Source organism: Anser brachyrhynchus (assembly GCF_964034855.1).
Source record: "Anser brachyrhynchus genome assembly, chromosome: 1".
Taxonomy (NCBI): Eukaryota; Metazoa; Chordata; class Aves; order Anseriformes; family Anatidae; genus Anser; species Anser brachyrhynchus.
Window position 1 is genome coordinate 197,340,287 of NC_137694.1, and position 17,495 is coordinate 197,357,781.

A 17,495-nucleotide genomic window follows, 5' to 3' on the forward strand; every position below is an offset into this window, starting at 1 on the left:
TGTCAAAATGTCTGTATACAAAAGAAGAAAGCCTGATTTAGGAATTAAATGGAGAATTACCATCACTGCCAATATAAATCTAACAGCCAAAAACATAACCAGAGTGGCAAATCAAAAGGTGAAATCATTTAATAAAGTCTGCATTGTTAAATATTTCATTTAAAAATAAAACATAGCATAAAGATAGTAAGTAGTGAAGACAGCAGGCAGAAGACTGACTGCATAAATGAGAACACCACTGTACATTTTTTCGAATTGCTTCACTGTAGCATTGAGATGTTTTGGTCTGGATATGTAGGGAGTGGAAAATATTCAACTACCTGAACTTTGGAATGTAAAGTTAGGAGGACTGTTTCAGCAGGAACTTTATATACACTGTAAAGAAAAAGAAGCATTCCTGGAAGTATTCCTGGAAGTCTGAACTTTAACATAACAGACTTCACAGAGACCCTTAGGACAAAACTACTGGACCACCAGACTGCAGCATCTGGTTCTCAGATCCAGAAGTGAAATCCACTCATATCCACAAGTGTCCTTTAAGAAGTCTCTTTCCCTTATGCATATGCCAGAATTAAATGCAATTATGTGCATAAAATTATCCAGAAGTGAACAACGCTCAAAACAAAATGCAAATGAAAAAAAAATCTGAGCTCAGGTCAGGTACAGATTTTTCAGTATTTGGTGTGGGGTAAAGGCTACAAAAAAAAAGGCATAGCTAAACATATTTGCAACTAGGCAAATGGTAACTTTCCCACTTTACAATAAATACCCTTTGCTAATTATCAACCTGGCAAAAAACTACTAACAACTTGAATTTGTCCTTTCTAGCTTTTTTGTTGTTTCTAATTCAAGGCAAAGATCCATCATTTTACATTTCCTATGTACAGAAGCACAACAGACAAATTAGTCCATTGCTGGAATATTTGGCACAGAGAAGAGTACAGTGGCCATTTGAAAACTAAAGACGCAGAAATCAAGTTTAAGATGTGAGGGTATTACCTTTTTTAAGAATAAAGGTTAAAATATGCTTGGGCTTGATGTATGATGGCAACAGCCTTCTGGAAAAGGCCATCTTCCATTTACAGGAATTTCTTCATTTCAAAGTCATAGTATGGAAAACTATTGCCCACAACTGCATTGCTCAAAATGCAACTCTAGATAGATCAGTAGGTAGTCAGTTTTAAGATTTCTTGTCCTTTTTATTCCTTGGCGGAAGGCTAGCATAGCTAAGGGTCACACCAGATTCCAGGTTGAATTCCATGGAAAACAAGCCATCCCCCTAACAAAAAAATGAAGTTTTCTAATCAGATTTGTTTGTGTAGGAGGTAGGTCTTCCTGAAATACTGACCCAAAATTTGGAAATAGCACTTACTTCCTTGGGGATTTGAATAATAAAACACCACTATTTTCTATTCCATATGCAAGGTCTAATTTTTTGACTTGCTTTTCTTCAAAAACACATAAAGCACTGTGTACCTTGAGAAGTCAACTCCTCTCCTCTCCAACAGTAGCACGCACAAAACTAACACACACAATACTTCATGTAGTGGGAGAAAGACCTACGAGCAACAGGTCTTATTTACATCATCTAAACTGTATGAACATATTCTATTGGCAAGATGCTCTAAAAGCATGCCATCCATCTGCTGAACTTTTCAAATCCTCATTCTAATTAGTAGAGATGGACAAGTCTCCTAGAAAAAGTAGATTAAACCGACATAAACTAAGATCTCAGAATATCAGTAACTCAAAAAGTTACATACAATGAAGATACTTTTTGACGGATGAAGAACAGAGATCAGTAACGTTCCGTAATTTAAAAGAATGGAGGAAGAAATTTATAATTGCAGCAAAGGTTTACAAAGATTTTAAGTTTTCAGTATCTAGAATTATAGCAGGTATTTAATCTTGCTCAACTCCAGAATTATGCCAGTCCTAACATGATATGGACCTCCTATCTTGCAAGCAGAGCTGAAATGATATTGGTGGCAAAAACATGGAAGTTAAGACTTCGTCAAAAGAACTAAGATTAGCGTGTGGGTTATTTTCTCCCATACATATAATAATGCACCATTAAAGAGAAGGACAAGCCTGTTGTACTCCGTAAGAACTTAGAGTAAGCACCCTAAAGTTAGGCTAACATTTCAAGGAAACGCAGAGAAGTACTGATGAACTCTGATAGAACGTGTAACCTTTTTGTCTAATGGTAACAGACGATGAGTTGGTATCAGTTTAGACCACTGAAAAAATATAGTTCATCAGAGCACTACAAAATTAATGACCGCAACTTAAGTTCAACCACTTAATACTGGTGACAATAGGTACATTTTTCATTCCATTAATTAAAAAAATATATGTGGTTCAGAGATTAGATTCTTTTGTCATTTCCATCTTTCCTTTTCAGCATGCTAAACAGAAAATATAGATGCAACTTATCACAAGCTGCAGCAGGTTTTCCAAAATAGCGATTGTTAGTATGAAGTATTTGCAAGCTGTAATTAGAACAGTATTTCCAAGAAAACAAACACTCCTCAACTCAGACGGATTAAGGAAAAAGTTATATAAAAACACCAGTCTATATTGTAAAATTCTAACTCTTAAATTAAAAGGCCCACACTTCAAACTAATACTGTATTTAAAATTAAACATTCCACTGTTTGTACAGCTAACATTTAACAGAGTAAAAATACTGCTAAATTAAATAACTGAAGCGATGGGGAGGGGTGAACAGAGAAACCTTAAAATGAACCTCAAGGTGTAGTCCTAAATGTGCCTCATAGTTCATCTGATCTCATAGCAAGCTATTCACAAATTCTTCTGAGTCAGTAATTTGAAATGACTGTTAGTCAACAGATTATGCAGAGGCAACATGTTATGACTTTGAATAAAAACCTTCCTACAAGTCTGAACAGACTACTTCCTCCCACAGGAGACAGCTTTTAATCCTCAACTTTTACTAGACTTGCCATTTAAGGAAAGATTCATTTACAGCTGTGGCTTTTGGCACAGACAGATGTTCAAAATAAACTATTACATGTACTGAACAGAATTTTAAATCAATTTTTTTTCCTCCAGTAGCTACTCCTACAAACCTGTTAAGAAAGGGATCAGAACTATTTGTAGTCATTGTTCTCAGTTCCTGAGACATTCCAGGAGATGATACGGGATTTTGAGATCCACCATCTTGTTCCATTGTTGGAAGCTGGCTACGGAGAGCCAATTCCTAAAACGTGAGTGAAAAACGGGGAGAAAAGAAAAGATCATGTTAGACATTCAAATATGTTCCAGATACATAAACATATGATATTCTAGGATAACTGATGCTTTCAGTGTTTTCAGTTACAACATTTAAATGAAAGTAAGTTTCTGAAGACAAAGCAAGATTTTTTACTGGTTTCAGTGGTAATTGAAGAAGTTCAACTAGTCAAGCCCAGTATTACAGGGACTTCAATCTAAATATATTTATGTATATAAATATCCGTACATATAATTTTTTTCATTGCACTTCAATGTCCTTTTACTAAGTTTCTTCTTAAGATCAAAAAGAATTGTTAATGCTATCTGACCTCTAAAACACCACTGTGACTAGCTCTTTTTCCCCATTTCTTGTAAGTTCCTATTTAGCCCTTGATTTCCTTTTTACCACGCCTATTTCATTCAGCAAAGTTTAAAGCCTTTTCCGACAAATTCCCATTCACTCATTTGATACACTTTGAAGTTTGTGATTGAGAAATTCAGTGACTTCTCCCATAAGTAAATCTTAAGGCTCTTCAAATTCCTGATAATTCCTTATTAAAACTAAGAAAGGCTGCACTTTTGAAGTCGCAAACTTCAGATTACATATGTATTTTTTACTCATCTGACTACACACCAAATGCAGAACCATACAATCCATCCATAAAGCTTATCATCATTATTTACTTTAATTAAGTTTTAACATAAAAAATGCAAAATTAAAGGTGAGTGGAGAAAACGAGCATTTTCTATCATTTCTACTGCTCCCCTCTCCCTTTTTAAACAGATAATCCACAAGTTACCTGTTATCTTTTGACTATCTTATTACCATTATTAGTAGTACATGATATCCAATTTGTGCCTGGGAAGCTAATCTCAAGCAATAGTTATCTTGTCAGTCTTAACAATACTCAGTATTTCTCATTTGTAAAATGAGAGGTCTTCATCCAGTTATATGCACTATCTACACACACACAATAGTATATAAACTATATATATATATATATATATATAGATTACAATACTCTTTCTCCAATTCTTCAAAGTGATTTCTTTAAAAATAACATGTATGGTTAATTTATTTTCCAGCAGACTGTGCCAAATACACAATGCTTCCCCACCACACATTTTTTTCCTAAACTTGCATGTGATTCACTACAATTCCTGTGAATTTATTATTCTACATATTCCTTTAATAGCAAGTTCCATATCTTGTACTAGGTTTTCTCACTCCAGTTGATTAGACCTTTGTAGAAACGTACCAAACATATCAAGTGTCTTTTTTCTGAATCTGATGCACCTGATTGTCTCCCCAAGTAAATATAGTCCGGTGTTCACCAACACTTAATTGACTACTGCTCTAATAAATACTAACGTTCCTTGTCCTTGTTTTCAGATTACAGGATGGTAGGCATCTTTAACCCATTTCTATAGGTTTATCAATATGAGGTTTATCAATATCATTTTCTTATGTAATAAAACCAAGTGCAAAGGCTATATAAGGAGGTGTTGGTTTACAGCTAAGTTTACCAGCTTCTATCAGCTACGTTGGACTTGATAAAAAAAAAAGTAGGTGTGAAAAAAAAATCTTTCTTGGAATGCTTCAAAAATGGTGGTCTTAGAACATCCAACCCAGAAACAACTCAAGAACTGCAAAAACTACTCGCTCACATTTCTACCCTTCTTCTGGAGACTAGAATTCTTCCAAATGTTACTTGAATCTCCCCTTCTCTGAGAGACTACTTTCAAATGATGCTTCATGTGATGCAACTACTACTAACTAAATCCATCTTGCTATTTTGTCCAACGAGAAGGGCAGGGGGTGGAAATCACTTGAATTCGCACCACTGCTTTTAGAATGTTTTCAGCCACGGGTTCACACCTGGAATACAGATATGACACACGTTCATTCTCTGACAGCAGAGCTGTCAATCCGTGACACCTCTGCTATTATGCCTCTACAACTACCTGGCTGTGGCAAGAACCCTCTGGCCTTTTCCCCTTCCCTCCTGATTTGATCCGTATGTTGCATTTTTATGTCCTTGGGCTGCAGTCCCTGCCAAGGACAAAGAAGTGGAGCCAAGTGCCAGCAGCCCGCAGAAGAAGCTTCATCAGAGAGCAACGACAAAGCAAAGCCGACATGTAATCGTTTCTGTATGTAAAGCACTGAAGTGACATTTTATCTCAATGGGAAGACTAGGCCTACCACGCAACCAGCACTGCCTAATGATGCAATAGCTTTTAAAAAATATCTACATGGATCCCTTTTCTAAGGGTTGCTGACACCCGTTAAAAAAAAAAAATCATCTCTGTACCTTAGGAAAAACAAGTCACTACAACAGAATAAGGAATTTGGAAAAGAGAAAGTTACCTTTGTATTTTCTAAATACTCAGCGGGTAGAAGAGATTGACTGGGATTTCGCAATACATGACCTTAAATATTGTGTTAAAAATAAATGTTACTAATACACTGGTCAGCTACAAAATGAAAAATTACATTTCACTAAAGACCCGCTGAAAAGAGATTAAACCAGAGGAGAGAACTGCATTTTGCCTATTCTTAGGTGTGTATCACCTAGGAAAGTAATAATATTAGTACTAATTTTGTCCTTGTTTCAACAACAGCATTGCTAAAGTGCAAAACTACAGCTGTTTGCACTAATGCTACTTGTTCAGGAATCAGAACTACAGCTCTCCCCACTAGAGAGAATGTTATTCCATTACTCATTCAAGTAATAAATTTATGTCAATCTGGGAGTCTGGAAGGGAAAGCAATTACAGAAAAACCAAGCTATTCAGAAACAAATGCAGAATGACTTTCAATAATTCCATAAGATAGGCAAAGTTTTCTATAAACCTTCAAGACCGCATTAAGTGTATTTTTCCTAAAAGGTGCACGTAATGGAAGCTAAACTTGGGTAGCTCGAAGAGTCGCCTTTTCATTTCTTCCTTATAAAAGTGACTTTCAATAAAGAAGCTATGCGCTTCCTATAATTAAAAAACATGTATGGGAGTGTATAAGCCTGTCCCAGCTCCAAACAGAGCAATGTGAACTCTAGGCTTTTAATTCATGCTTTAAAAATATATCCTTTATTAGAAGTATTTAAAGTCTGGAGGCAAAAATAAAACCATGACAGAATCCTGGCTTAGATTTCTATAACTTGATCTCATCCTATTTTTGTAAGTATCTCAAGCTTTTTAAAGTACCTCTGGGAAAATCAAAGCTTAGCATTCCTATTGTTAATACAGAATCTGAAGTTTGGATATTACATACAAGAGCAAAATGCCCTGCTATCTCCTTAAGCAAAGTAATTTTAAAAATAAGGTAAATATTGTGTAAATTTATCAGGCTGGCTTTATCCAGTATTTTTCACAGTTGCATACAGTTTTACATCAAGTTCCAGGTCACACACACCATGTTCAAATTAAGTTTACAAAACTACACTTTTCAGAGCACTTTTATCTTTACCAAAGTTCTGAGAAAAGGTAAAGACTCCCTTGTGCAACTCATGTATCATATCCTTACTATATTAAACATATGACAAACGGGTCAACTTCAGTGGATATTTATTTTGGTAAAATGACTTGAAGAGGGCCAGTTGTATCATTTCTGTCTTCAAACACTGCTCAACTATCAAACCCTCCTCAGGCTTCAATAGGATCAAAGAGAAGTGTTAGGGGAAAGGCTGCACTTTGGGTAGACTATCAGCACCAATTATTTCATCACTTCAAATATTCTAGGTCTCATTTAAGAGCCACAAAGTTAAAGCATATGTAGAAAAGAAACAGGGAAGATGCATGAACAGATGAAGACAAATGAATTTGGCAATGAAGAGTTATGCAATTAGCGAAGAATAAGGGGAAAGCATAAATCATTCAGTGTTGCAATCATGAAAACCAGCAAAATTAATTTAAGAGGTGATACTGATAGAGTGGTAGTTAATTGTGTAGTATACACTTGGCACAGAACTCAATTCTATGTAATGTCTTTTGCATAAACACTTTGTTAACAAAAGCTTTTAAACAACACCTTTGCAAATGTGGATAGAGCAGCATAAACTGGAATAGACATTTGTAAGTAGAGTCTGGTTTCTTGTCTGGTTTTGCAGTCCTCTGCTGTGCCACTGCTTCCTATTCCTCTTGCTATCTATCAGCCCATGCCTCCAAGCACTGCACCTGCCCAGATGGCGTGTCCCAAAAGCATCAGTTAACCAGGTATGTGTCAGCAATCGTGAAAACCAAGCAGAGCTGGATAGCCTCCCTCTAACAATTTCTGCTTCCTTCTAGCAAAAGCTGGTATGCACTGCCTGCCATCCCATACTCAGGTCAACATGACTCATCTTCTGCTTTAGCAGTACTTCTGGCCTTTTTAAAATGCAAGAAGTTCTTTGAAAACACTCCCTGTAACTCTCTTTTTGTTGGGAGCTTAATACCCTTGATGAAACCAAGATAAATCATTTTTATTTTGTCAATCTAGGTCAGCTTCAGATAACAGATGGATGGCTGAGAAGAGACAGAATGTCAATGGACAACACTGGGATTCACTAGGAAACAAAAGAAACATTTTAAATCATAGTGAAAATGGTGTGCATAAAAGTGTATCTTAAGTTAAAATAAACACATGAAATTTAAAGCCATAAAACTGAAATGTATCAACAATACAACGTATCTGAATCTTGCTTTAAACTCCACAACATTTTTCAAGACCCAACAATAACTGCACTCTAGTTCACTCCCTAAAAAAAAAAAGCTGCAAGTCAGCAGCTTAATACAATACCATAATACTTAACCATCATATACAAATTTATGGTATTGCCTTTTTTTTCAAATGACAAATTACATGGGAAAAAAATAAGTGCTCAGTAATACTTCCAGCTTCTCTAGCACCATATAAGTTGTCTGCAAAATTTAAAAGTGGACTTGTTTTTAATGCTGCCTTCCATGCTTTCTGGAAAACATCACAAATCTGACAATAACACATCTTTATATCGGTATATGTACAAACTGACCACCAGCTAAAATGGAGACAAAATTAATTAAAGGACACTGAAATAGCTTTCAAAACCAGCATCTATTTACCACCGTAAGTGCTTATACTTTATGCAGGTAGGAGCAAATATCAAACAAGAACAAGCGATTCAGAAAACAGTGAGAGACTGGCCAAGTGTCTTTGCAGATTCTTCTAAGAACAGAGGAGTTTCCAGAATGTCCCTCATACGTTGGTAACAAATAAGCCTGGGGCAACAGAACAAGAATGTGAGAGAGGTACTTAATAAAATAAAAAGGATCAAAAAAAATGAAACGATGAACACAGAGCACATTCCAGGTATGCAGAACTACCAAGAAAGCAGCACAGAGATAACAGAAAGGTAACTCAGAAGGCAGAACTGAGCAGACTGGGCAGGGCGTGGGGCAGTATCTGGTTCCAAGACAGGGCTCTTCATTCATTGCTGAGAACAAGCAGCAGATATGAAATAAGCAAGCATACCCAGAGGAGCCTAGCACATAGGCAGCTATGTATTAAGCTGATCTGACTAGCAAATACCTCAATATCAGCGGCAGACAAATAAGAAATCTTCCAGTCTTATCGCAAGTAAGTAGTCTGCATAACATCCAAGAATAACACCATCAGTTCCTCAACATTATTTGCCTCTTTCTTTTTCCATTGTATACTGGTAGACAAGGAATCTGTTACCCAGTTATCTGGCCAATTTTATGATTTATGCACAAGCTGGCTGACAGTAGGTGAGATGCTGACAACTGGATGCTAAATGCAGGAAACTACTGGAGGCAGGGAGAAGTCAAGTCGCTCAATCTTGTAACTAAGACAGGTATGCATCCTTAGGATGGTTCACAGATAATTCACGATGAGAATAATTAAGTGAACAGATGCTTGCTGTTTTCAAATTCCTTGGACGTAGCAACAGCCAAGAGTACTTATTAATACACAGTAAATATGGAAGTCAACTTTTGCTTCAAATACCTTTGCCTTGGACATTTTCAGAAGTATAATAAATATGTCCTCATTCAAACAAGAAGAGTATATTACAGAACTTACTACAGAAGATGAAGCTGAGCAATTGTTTCACCTTTCCAGGAGGCACTTAAGTACTAAGACCTCCGTACTTAACACTGAGCATTACTACAGGATACTACAGTATGATGGCAGAGAAAAACTAGCAAGGACACAACATTCACCCAGAACCAGAAAACCTGACCAAAGAGAGAGAACAACTTTGTATCCAAGTTAGGTTGACAAAAACCTCAAGAAGGAAGAAGAGGTTGGGCGAGATGTAAGATGTTAGTCTAGATGACCTCCCTGAGTCCCTTCCAACCTATCTGATGCTATGATTAAGAAAAGCTCAGAGTTGAGTTGAAAAACATTCCTCAGCGTTCATTCATATAAGAGATATTTCATGAAAGACAAGCTTCAAGAATGCCAGTGTGAGAAATTTAGTAACAAAAGCCATTATTCTTCCCTCAAATGCAAATTTATTATCATAACGCAGAAAACTCCTCTAAGCTTCATGAATTTTATTCACAAGGGAATGTATCTGTCAACAAGTTGACTGAAGAAGTGTTATTTCTCTGCAGATTTTCCAGATTCACTAGGTTGACTTGACCAGATGTACATATTAGGACTTCAATAATAGCACCATTAGAGAAGACAGACAACATTTGATCCTGTAGCGTAAGGCCTCAAGAAACATTTAGAAAACAATTTAGAAAACTCCTTGTTCCACATGGACACTATGTTATTGAAGTGGCAAATGAAAGCACAGAAAACACATCCAGGTGATGTGACATGAATAAGCTAACATAACAGAACTAAAAGTTGACATGGTTGCATATTTTTCTATCAGATCACTCAAAAGACAGCTTGGCTCATTATCAACTGCAGACTGATCAGTCAAGTGAGTGAGTATACATGGGATCCTGGTATGAAGCCACTTTAAATGTAACTGGAATTCTGATTTTTGCTTAAGTCCTTTCACTGGTTCCCCACCCAACCCAAAAAAAATGAGTGATCAATAACTCGCAAATGTGTATCAATAAGGTCCCTTGAGCTTTTGTAGCTTTTCAGTTCTTTAAGCCAGAATTTCACTAAGTTCAAGAAATCTGATCTTTTTGAGTTAAGTGTGAAACCGATTCCAAAGACTCCCATTTGCTGCATATTTTTAAGTTGGCAACAGGAAGAAGTAGTTACCGTGGAAGGGGGAACAACAATATGATAGGGTTTCAGGCATACCAGGAAACACAGAATACAGTTTTGGCATTTAGTAAGAAAAGCATCCCTTCTGAATGACTTAATTGTAGCAGAAGATAAGATGTTTCCAAGTGGTGTGAAGGAGGGTGCTTCTCTGCTTATTTCCTTCTATACCTGCAATTCTTAAGTCATTTTTTTCTTCTCTTTCATAACAGGATCTAATATTGATCAATGAGAGCATTATGTGGTTAATGCTCTGTAAAAGAATAAAATAGTTGGATAATGATTACATCTCAGGTTCGGTTTTAGAGCTTCACTTACACCGCCAAACAAGAAAGATTTTTTTCAGGGTATCAGTATTGTTTTTGTTTGTTTGTTTAAGTCCGAGTTTCTTGTTTTGAAGATGATCTTCTCAGATGAACTAGTAATGTACAAATTCTACAGTACACTTCAGAATGCAATAGTATACCAGTACTCATGACTTCCAAACACAGGACACTTTCTTCTATTCTGGTTTTCTTACAGAGTGCATAATACTGTTTTTCTTAGAAATACGAAGTACAATACAAGCCAATATAAATATTGTCCTAAGAACCAGTAGATTAAGAATAATGTTAGCAATAGCAAGCAAGAAGCTCTCTGAATGTATTCATAAATCCACCCTTTCAGGGATTCATTCCATATTCAACTTCTTAAGCATTCAAAAGAAGTCCACATTCAACTATTTATTGTGCTACAATTTTGACCATTTTCATTTGCTCTGAGCTTGGAAGTCTTTTGTTTCCAATAAAGAAAAATGTATCTGTGCAGGAGTCTGCAAGTATCAAAATGGAGTAATTATATATTATAACCCCACAGCAATTATTTTTTTAGTCTAATCTATTAAATAATTATTACACTGCACATGTTTAAAAGTCAAATATTTTAAGTGAATTTTTATTAACTGATTTACAGATATCCTCCTTTAAGATCATACCTGTTTAAGCAAACTGGTAAGAACATCCATATGAACAGTATTTAAAAGTCACAAACTACTACCTTCGAAATAATGGGAGGTTTGCTTTAGATATACATCTTGACATCAGGACTGGAACAGCAGTATCTTCAAGAATGCTAAATAGGAAGGTTGTTTTCAATGCAGAAAAACGTGCAATGAATTCCTCATTTGCTTTTAAATATTGATATAAAGTTGTGGTAATGCTGCACTCAAAAACAATTTTAGGGTTGTGATCAGAGAAGTGGTTCAAAAACATGTATGGCAGAGCTTGTTTTTTTTTTCTTAGAATGCCTCTATGTAGCGAAGTTCCTCTGCTAGCCTAAAGCTTTCATGTTTCTAATTATGCTGAAACATCAGTTAAGAGCCTACCTGATGTTTTGGAGAATTTGCTGTGCTGGGATTGATATTCCGCAATGCCTAAGAGTAAAAATAAGATGGATAAAAATTACTTTAGCTGCATGGTTTGCCTATGCAGGCTGTCTTATAAACACCATCTTGTAGTATCAAGCCCCCAAGACAGGCCAGATCAGACAGGATAAAGGAGTTAAGAAACTATGAAAATCGTGACACAGTGAAACAAAACTTACAGATTTACCAAGGATGAGTATTTGACAGAAAAGCTGGATGACCAGGGAGAACAACATGAAGGGAATTGGCTGTCACCTGGTCCAAAGTTAGTCAGGTTTTCAATGACAACTGAGGTAAGAAGAAAATTAGAAGGCCTACCTAGAAGCATGCTAGCACAGGGTAAAATGTTTGTTGGTGGATTAATAGCAAAGCAAGAACAGCAGAGGCCCAGATGCTTAAGCGTAGAAAGTCCTGATGCCATCTTTGCCATGTATTCTTACCTAGAGTACTATAAAAAGTAACAGCTTTAAAGATGACCCATCTGATACCAAGAGATGCTGAAGATTCCTACAAAAACAAGCCTTGACTACAAAAGAGATAACACAAGTCAGATTCCAGGACAGAATACTGTAGGTGATGAAGAAATAGAAGAGCTGTCTTTGAGGACTTTAAGATATTATCCTCTCCTGATACAAGGCCCATCACCCAAAGTGAAAAGGGAACAGGGTAAGATTTTAAAAGGTTTTCCTCAAAGAAAAGATTAGTGCTTTCTTCGACAGTGTCAAAAAAAAAAAAAGACACACCAAAGAATATCTTAAATATCTAGCACAGATGGCAGTCACCTCTTCTAAAACATTCAGATGGAAAAGTAGAAGCAGAAGGCTTAAACAAAGTGAAAAGTCAAGCCCGAATTCAGGATCCAGAGATTCCAACATCCAGAGCTACACTTTGACATTCTCTATGGCAATACTTATACAGTAGAAAAACACTAAAAGGAATAGCTTGCAGCCTAACTGTGAAGTTTGAGATTCCTCATCATAAGAAAAACCACAGGTTCAAAACGCAGCATGAGTGATTCAGTTGTTCCATGCTCCCGTCCACTGTTAAACAGATGAGATTTTAGCAACAAGCTGTCTCCTCAATGTATCTTATATAAACTGTAAAAGTGCCTCGGAATCCTACAGACATGTTATGAAAGTGAAAGACTTTCCTCCACTTAAAAGGGAGAACTAAAGCAACTGTGGGAACCAACTTCTTCTTTTTGCATGACTCAGAACTCAGTGAGTATGAAATATATTCTCAAGAGGAATCTCCAATCAGATCAACAGTCCATGATGTCATCCTAAAGCAGAAACCTGCTCTCAGAAAGTTTTGTTAGAGAGGGAGGAAAGCAAAATCCTTCAGTGTGATAAGTCAGATGCTTTCACTACCAAGCTGACACCAGTAACAGAATGACTTCAGACCCTTTTATATCTCAAAGCTTTTTGTACAGTCACTGGTCTTTAAGGCTCCCTGAAACATCAACTTAGCCAAAACAAAACAAAACGTAACATAACATACAAAAGAAATAGTGGAAGTAGGTGTCTAACCTGTGGCCTCACCTGCCGAAGCAGTTCTTGATGCTTCAGTCTCAGCCTTTCCTTCTCCATCTGTAGCTGCTGAAGTCTCATCTGTTGCTGCTGATTGGAGCTACTCCCACCCATCACACCACCTTGGGGACTCTGAGGAGCCAGAGGGGGTGGCTGTTTCACTGGAGCACTTTGGCTGATTCGCTGATTCATGGCTAAGGAACCAAAACAATAAGCATTTAAAAATAAAATTCAAACAGATACAGAACAAGTATTATCCTAAGAAAACACATATTAAAAAAGTACAAGTGCCAACAACACAAAACATGTAACTATACTGATTTTCAGTGTGAAATGTATGCTCATATGTATTGTTCCTGTGAAATTAATGCAACCTTCTCAAATTTAAGAGCACATACTTGTTCTAAAAGCTTCTGAAAACAGAGTTAAACACGCAAGTTGGTGAACGTTTTCAAAGTGGTAGTGAAATATTTCAATTTGAATGTTCTCTTCTTAACAAACTATTCTCAATTTAGAAACAAATAATACAAAATCACTTGTTCACATGAAATCTTAAAATTGCTAAGCTTGAGAACACACAGGATGACAAAACAGATCATCACACTTATATCCAGCTACATTTGATTACAGGCTACCACTCTTCCTGATGTGATGCAGCTCATCCAACAATCACTCATATCCTTGTCACAAGTTTTGAGTATTATAGGCTCCAGTTAGGACATCCTGACACACAAAATTAGAGCTGGTACAGAAATGGCAGATGAATTACGCAGCCACATATACTACCATTTGCACAGGAAACATTTTACTAATGCTTTGTTTTCGTCTTCCCCACAAAGGCTATGTGGTACCACCTTTCTTGTGCGACTAATATGTGAGAGCCAATCTCCCCTTCCCCAGGAAGGCAACATCTAACAATTTTGTTTTATAAAATAATGCATCTACTTGACAGACCTGCTCCCCCGCTAACCTGTTCCCCTCAAGAGACCAGTATGGTTAAAGTCAGAGGCACTGGAGTTCCTATAGAGGAGCAAAAGGCTGGGAAAGGCTGATATATAATAAGGGCACGATTTTCAGAGACTTTCACTTTTGGAATTAGCTCCACTTCTTGCTTGGAACAGCCTGAATCTGTTAACATTCACAATATGCTGCACAATGCATTTGTTGAAGCAGTAATGGGAGAGGTAGGATTTTTTTTCTGGGAATGAGGATTATGGTTTATGGGAACTAAGAAAAAAAGGAGTGAGCTTCTACTTAGGATGACAGGCTGCTTTGGTGCAAAGAAAACCATCTGGTGTCTTAGTTTGAATTAATGTTTTCATCATATAAAAAGGATTCCTGGAACACTAACACTTAACTATTTTAAGAAAGGAGCATTATCTCAAAGAATTGGTATCACCTTTTCCTCTGAAAAGCCCTTCACTCTGCACTGTCTTTTGAGTGTTCAGCTTAAGGTATAGAAGTGCCTTTGTTTTAATTCTAAATACATTTATCTCATAATAACAATAACAATGGTCGTTGCTTCACAGCTTGTCTTTCCATTGAGAGGTAATGCATGAGGAAATGCTGTAGTTCTTGCTATACTGAGAACAGAAGAGACAAGAAAAAAATTCAAGAACAGTTAGTCAACTCTCTAGTTTACCTTTTTTACTATTCCATATGGTGCTCATGTCCGGCACTGAGTCAATATTTTAATGGAATGGTGTGACACTTTTTCATGGGTCAAGTAAAAAGAAAATGAAGTGTTGAATAGCTTGAAATAATTTGAAGTAATGTTTCATACATATGATCACAAATAAGACATAACTTCCTGTAAGGTAAGTGAATACATGAAGCAGGAATAGAAACTGGATCAAAGTGCAAGTAGAAAATACACAGTGAACACAAAAAAGAGCTGGATATTCAACTACAACCTGCAAGTCCCATCCTGACTCAGTGAAAAAGAAAAAAAGAGGTAGAAATTGAAGATGCTGTGAATAAAGCTTAAAATAAAGCAGGTGTTGTTGTGAGACATCCAGCATCTGAACTGTGTTCAGCTCTGGGGCCCCCAGCGCAAGAAGGATGTGGAAGTGTTAGAACGAGTCCAGAGGAGGCCACGAGAATGATCAGAGGGCTGGAGCACCTCTCCTATGAAGACAGGCTGAGGGAGTTGGGGTTGTTCAGCCTGGAGAAGAGAAGGCTCTGGGGAGACCTTACAGTGGCCTGCCAGTACCTGACGGGGGCTACAGGAAAGCTGGGGAGGGACTCTTTGTCAGGGGGTGTAGGGAGAGGACTAGGGGGAATGGATTTAAACTACAAGAGAGTACACTTAGATTAGATATAAGGAAGACATTCTTTTCTGTGAGGGTGGTGAGGCCTGGCACAGGTTGCTCAGAGAAGCTGTGGATGCCCCATCCCTGGGGGTGTTCAAGGCCAGGCTGGATGGGGCCTTGGCCAGCCTGATCTAGTGGGTGGCATCCCTGCCTATGGCAAGGGATTTTGAATTAGATGATCTTTAAGGTCCCTTCCAACCCAAACCATTCTGTGATTCAGGAAGAAGTGACCAGGAACTGCCAACCAACCAGCTGTGCAATGTGGGCTATGATCTCTAGTCCAGCAACAGGACTGCTTGTTCCTCTACTGCACAGGACACAGAAGGTTTCATATGCCCCAAAACATCAGAAACTGCTAAACGGAAGTTTCAACAGCACCAACAGCTGTCCTATAAAGGATGTGAGCCATGACCTAACACAAGATCCAAGAGCTCCTCTGGGCAGTCTCTACTGGAAGACCAACAGCAGTTAGGCTACCTTCGTTTTCCAACCTAGGGCAAAGCTGAAAGTAGAGACAGCGATGCAAAAAGGCAGCCCATCTAGCAGCTCTAGACAAGCTGGACATGACACTACTAGACTGAGGAACACTTTTTTTTTTTTTTACCCAGAATCGGACAACCGAAAACAGTATCTTTCTCCTGCTACTAGCTAATTCTGTAACTCAGGCAGAAGTCTGTGCTGTGCTTCAGAAGTTCCAGGATTCAAACCCTGTTATTAAACAAGATGGAAGGTCAATTACAGTTGAAAGTAAAGAGGGACAAAGGTTAGAAGATTACGACTACCTACAAAATCACCTGAAAAAAAGGTAATCTAAGTTGAAAGCAAACTACCTAGCTTGTAAAAATTAAGTACCTAAAAGTTGAAGAATGTCAATTCTCATTTGGTTAAAAAGGCCATTTTTACGGTCTAGTCTCCAATTGCATAATCCTGGTTTCCAAAGTCCCCGCCTCATGCAATTCACAGGCAAGTCATGTTACCAATAACCTCACATACACTCAACAGTTTGTAACCTCAGTCAAACATAAATGTGGATTATTGACATCCCTTCAACATGTTTAAAATTTGTTTTTCCTGCATGCAACATACAAGTACTACTTCCATCAGTCTCTTTTCCACTAATACGCAGCTTCGGGAATCGTTTTCCTCTCGCGTCAAATTTTTCATGTTTTATATACCTGTATCTTTCTGACAGCTGCTTGTATTACTCCTGCTCAGCCCGATCAAAGTTTGCTCCATTTTTCCTATCTGTTGACTTTGCAATTTAAGCCGTAAGAAATCAAGTTTGTCTGACACTTTTCATTTTATTCCATCACCCTAGATCCCTGAAATACCTTGTAATGATTTTTTTCTAACTAGAAATGTATTTTAAAAAGAATACCACAAACTACTGATACATAAGTGTATAATATTAATATTCAACAATAAATACATAGGGAAAAATATGTGATTTGGTGACTTCAGAAACTGAACCTAAAATCTAGTTTCTAAATTTTTGTTCAGGTACTCACTAAAAATATTTTTCAAGCATTTTACTGTTTGAAGAATGTAAGAATAAAAGACTTTAAAATTGGCAAGATTTTAGAACTGTTCTCTTAACAGATCATAAAGATATTTTCATGTAAGGGGACTATTTTACGTATGAAATTAAAGTTTGGAGATTAAAATAGACTCAATAAAACTCAATTGGCAAATACATCCAAGAGAAGAACCAGTGGAAGAAAAAAACCACTACTACCATCAGCCTTCTTGGCTGATTACATGATTATGCAATCTTCAAGGTAAACAAAGAAGAACGTAGTTTTCTACCA

The 17,495-nt window shown here is 37.1% G+C and overlaps 1 protein-coding gene across 8 annotated transcripts in view; it reads right to left on the reverse strand.

Moving 5' to 3' along the window:
• The window catches only part of YAP1 (Yes1 associated transcriptional regulator), an 88,826-nt gene that overhangs the window by 6,644 nt on the left and 64,687 nt on the right, over nt 1-17,495 (reverse strand). For 2 of the 8 annotated variants that reach the window (XM_080576842.1, XM_080576838.1), the window contains 3 exons: nt 13,376-13,569; nt 11,808-11,855; nt 3,093-3,223 (listed from right to left, as the gene is read on the reverse strand). In XM_080576842.1, the coding sequence (XP_080432968.1) occupies nt 3,093-3,223; nt 11,808-11,855; nt 13,376-13,569 (373 nt within the window). The remainder of the gene's footprint in view (nt 1-3,092; nt 3,224-11,807; nt 11,856-13,375; nt 13,570-17,495) is intronic. The other 6 variants (XM_080576843.1, XM_080576839.1, XM_080576844.1 and 3 more) reach the window with 3 other exon arrangements.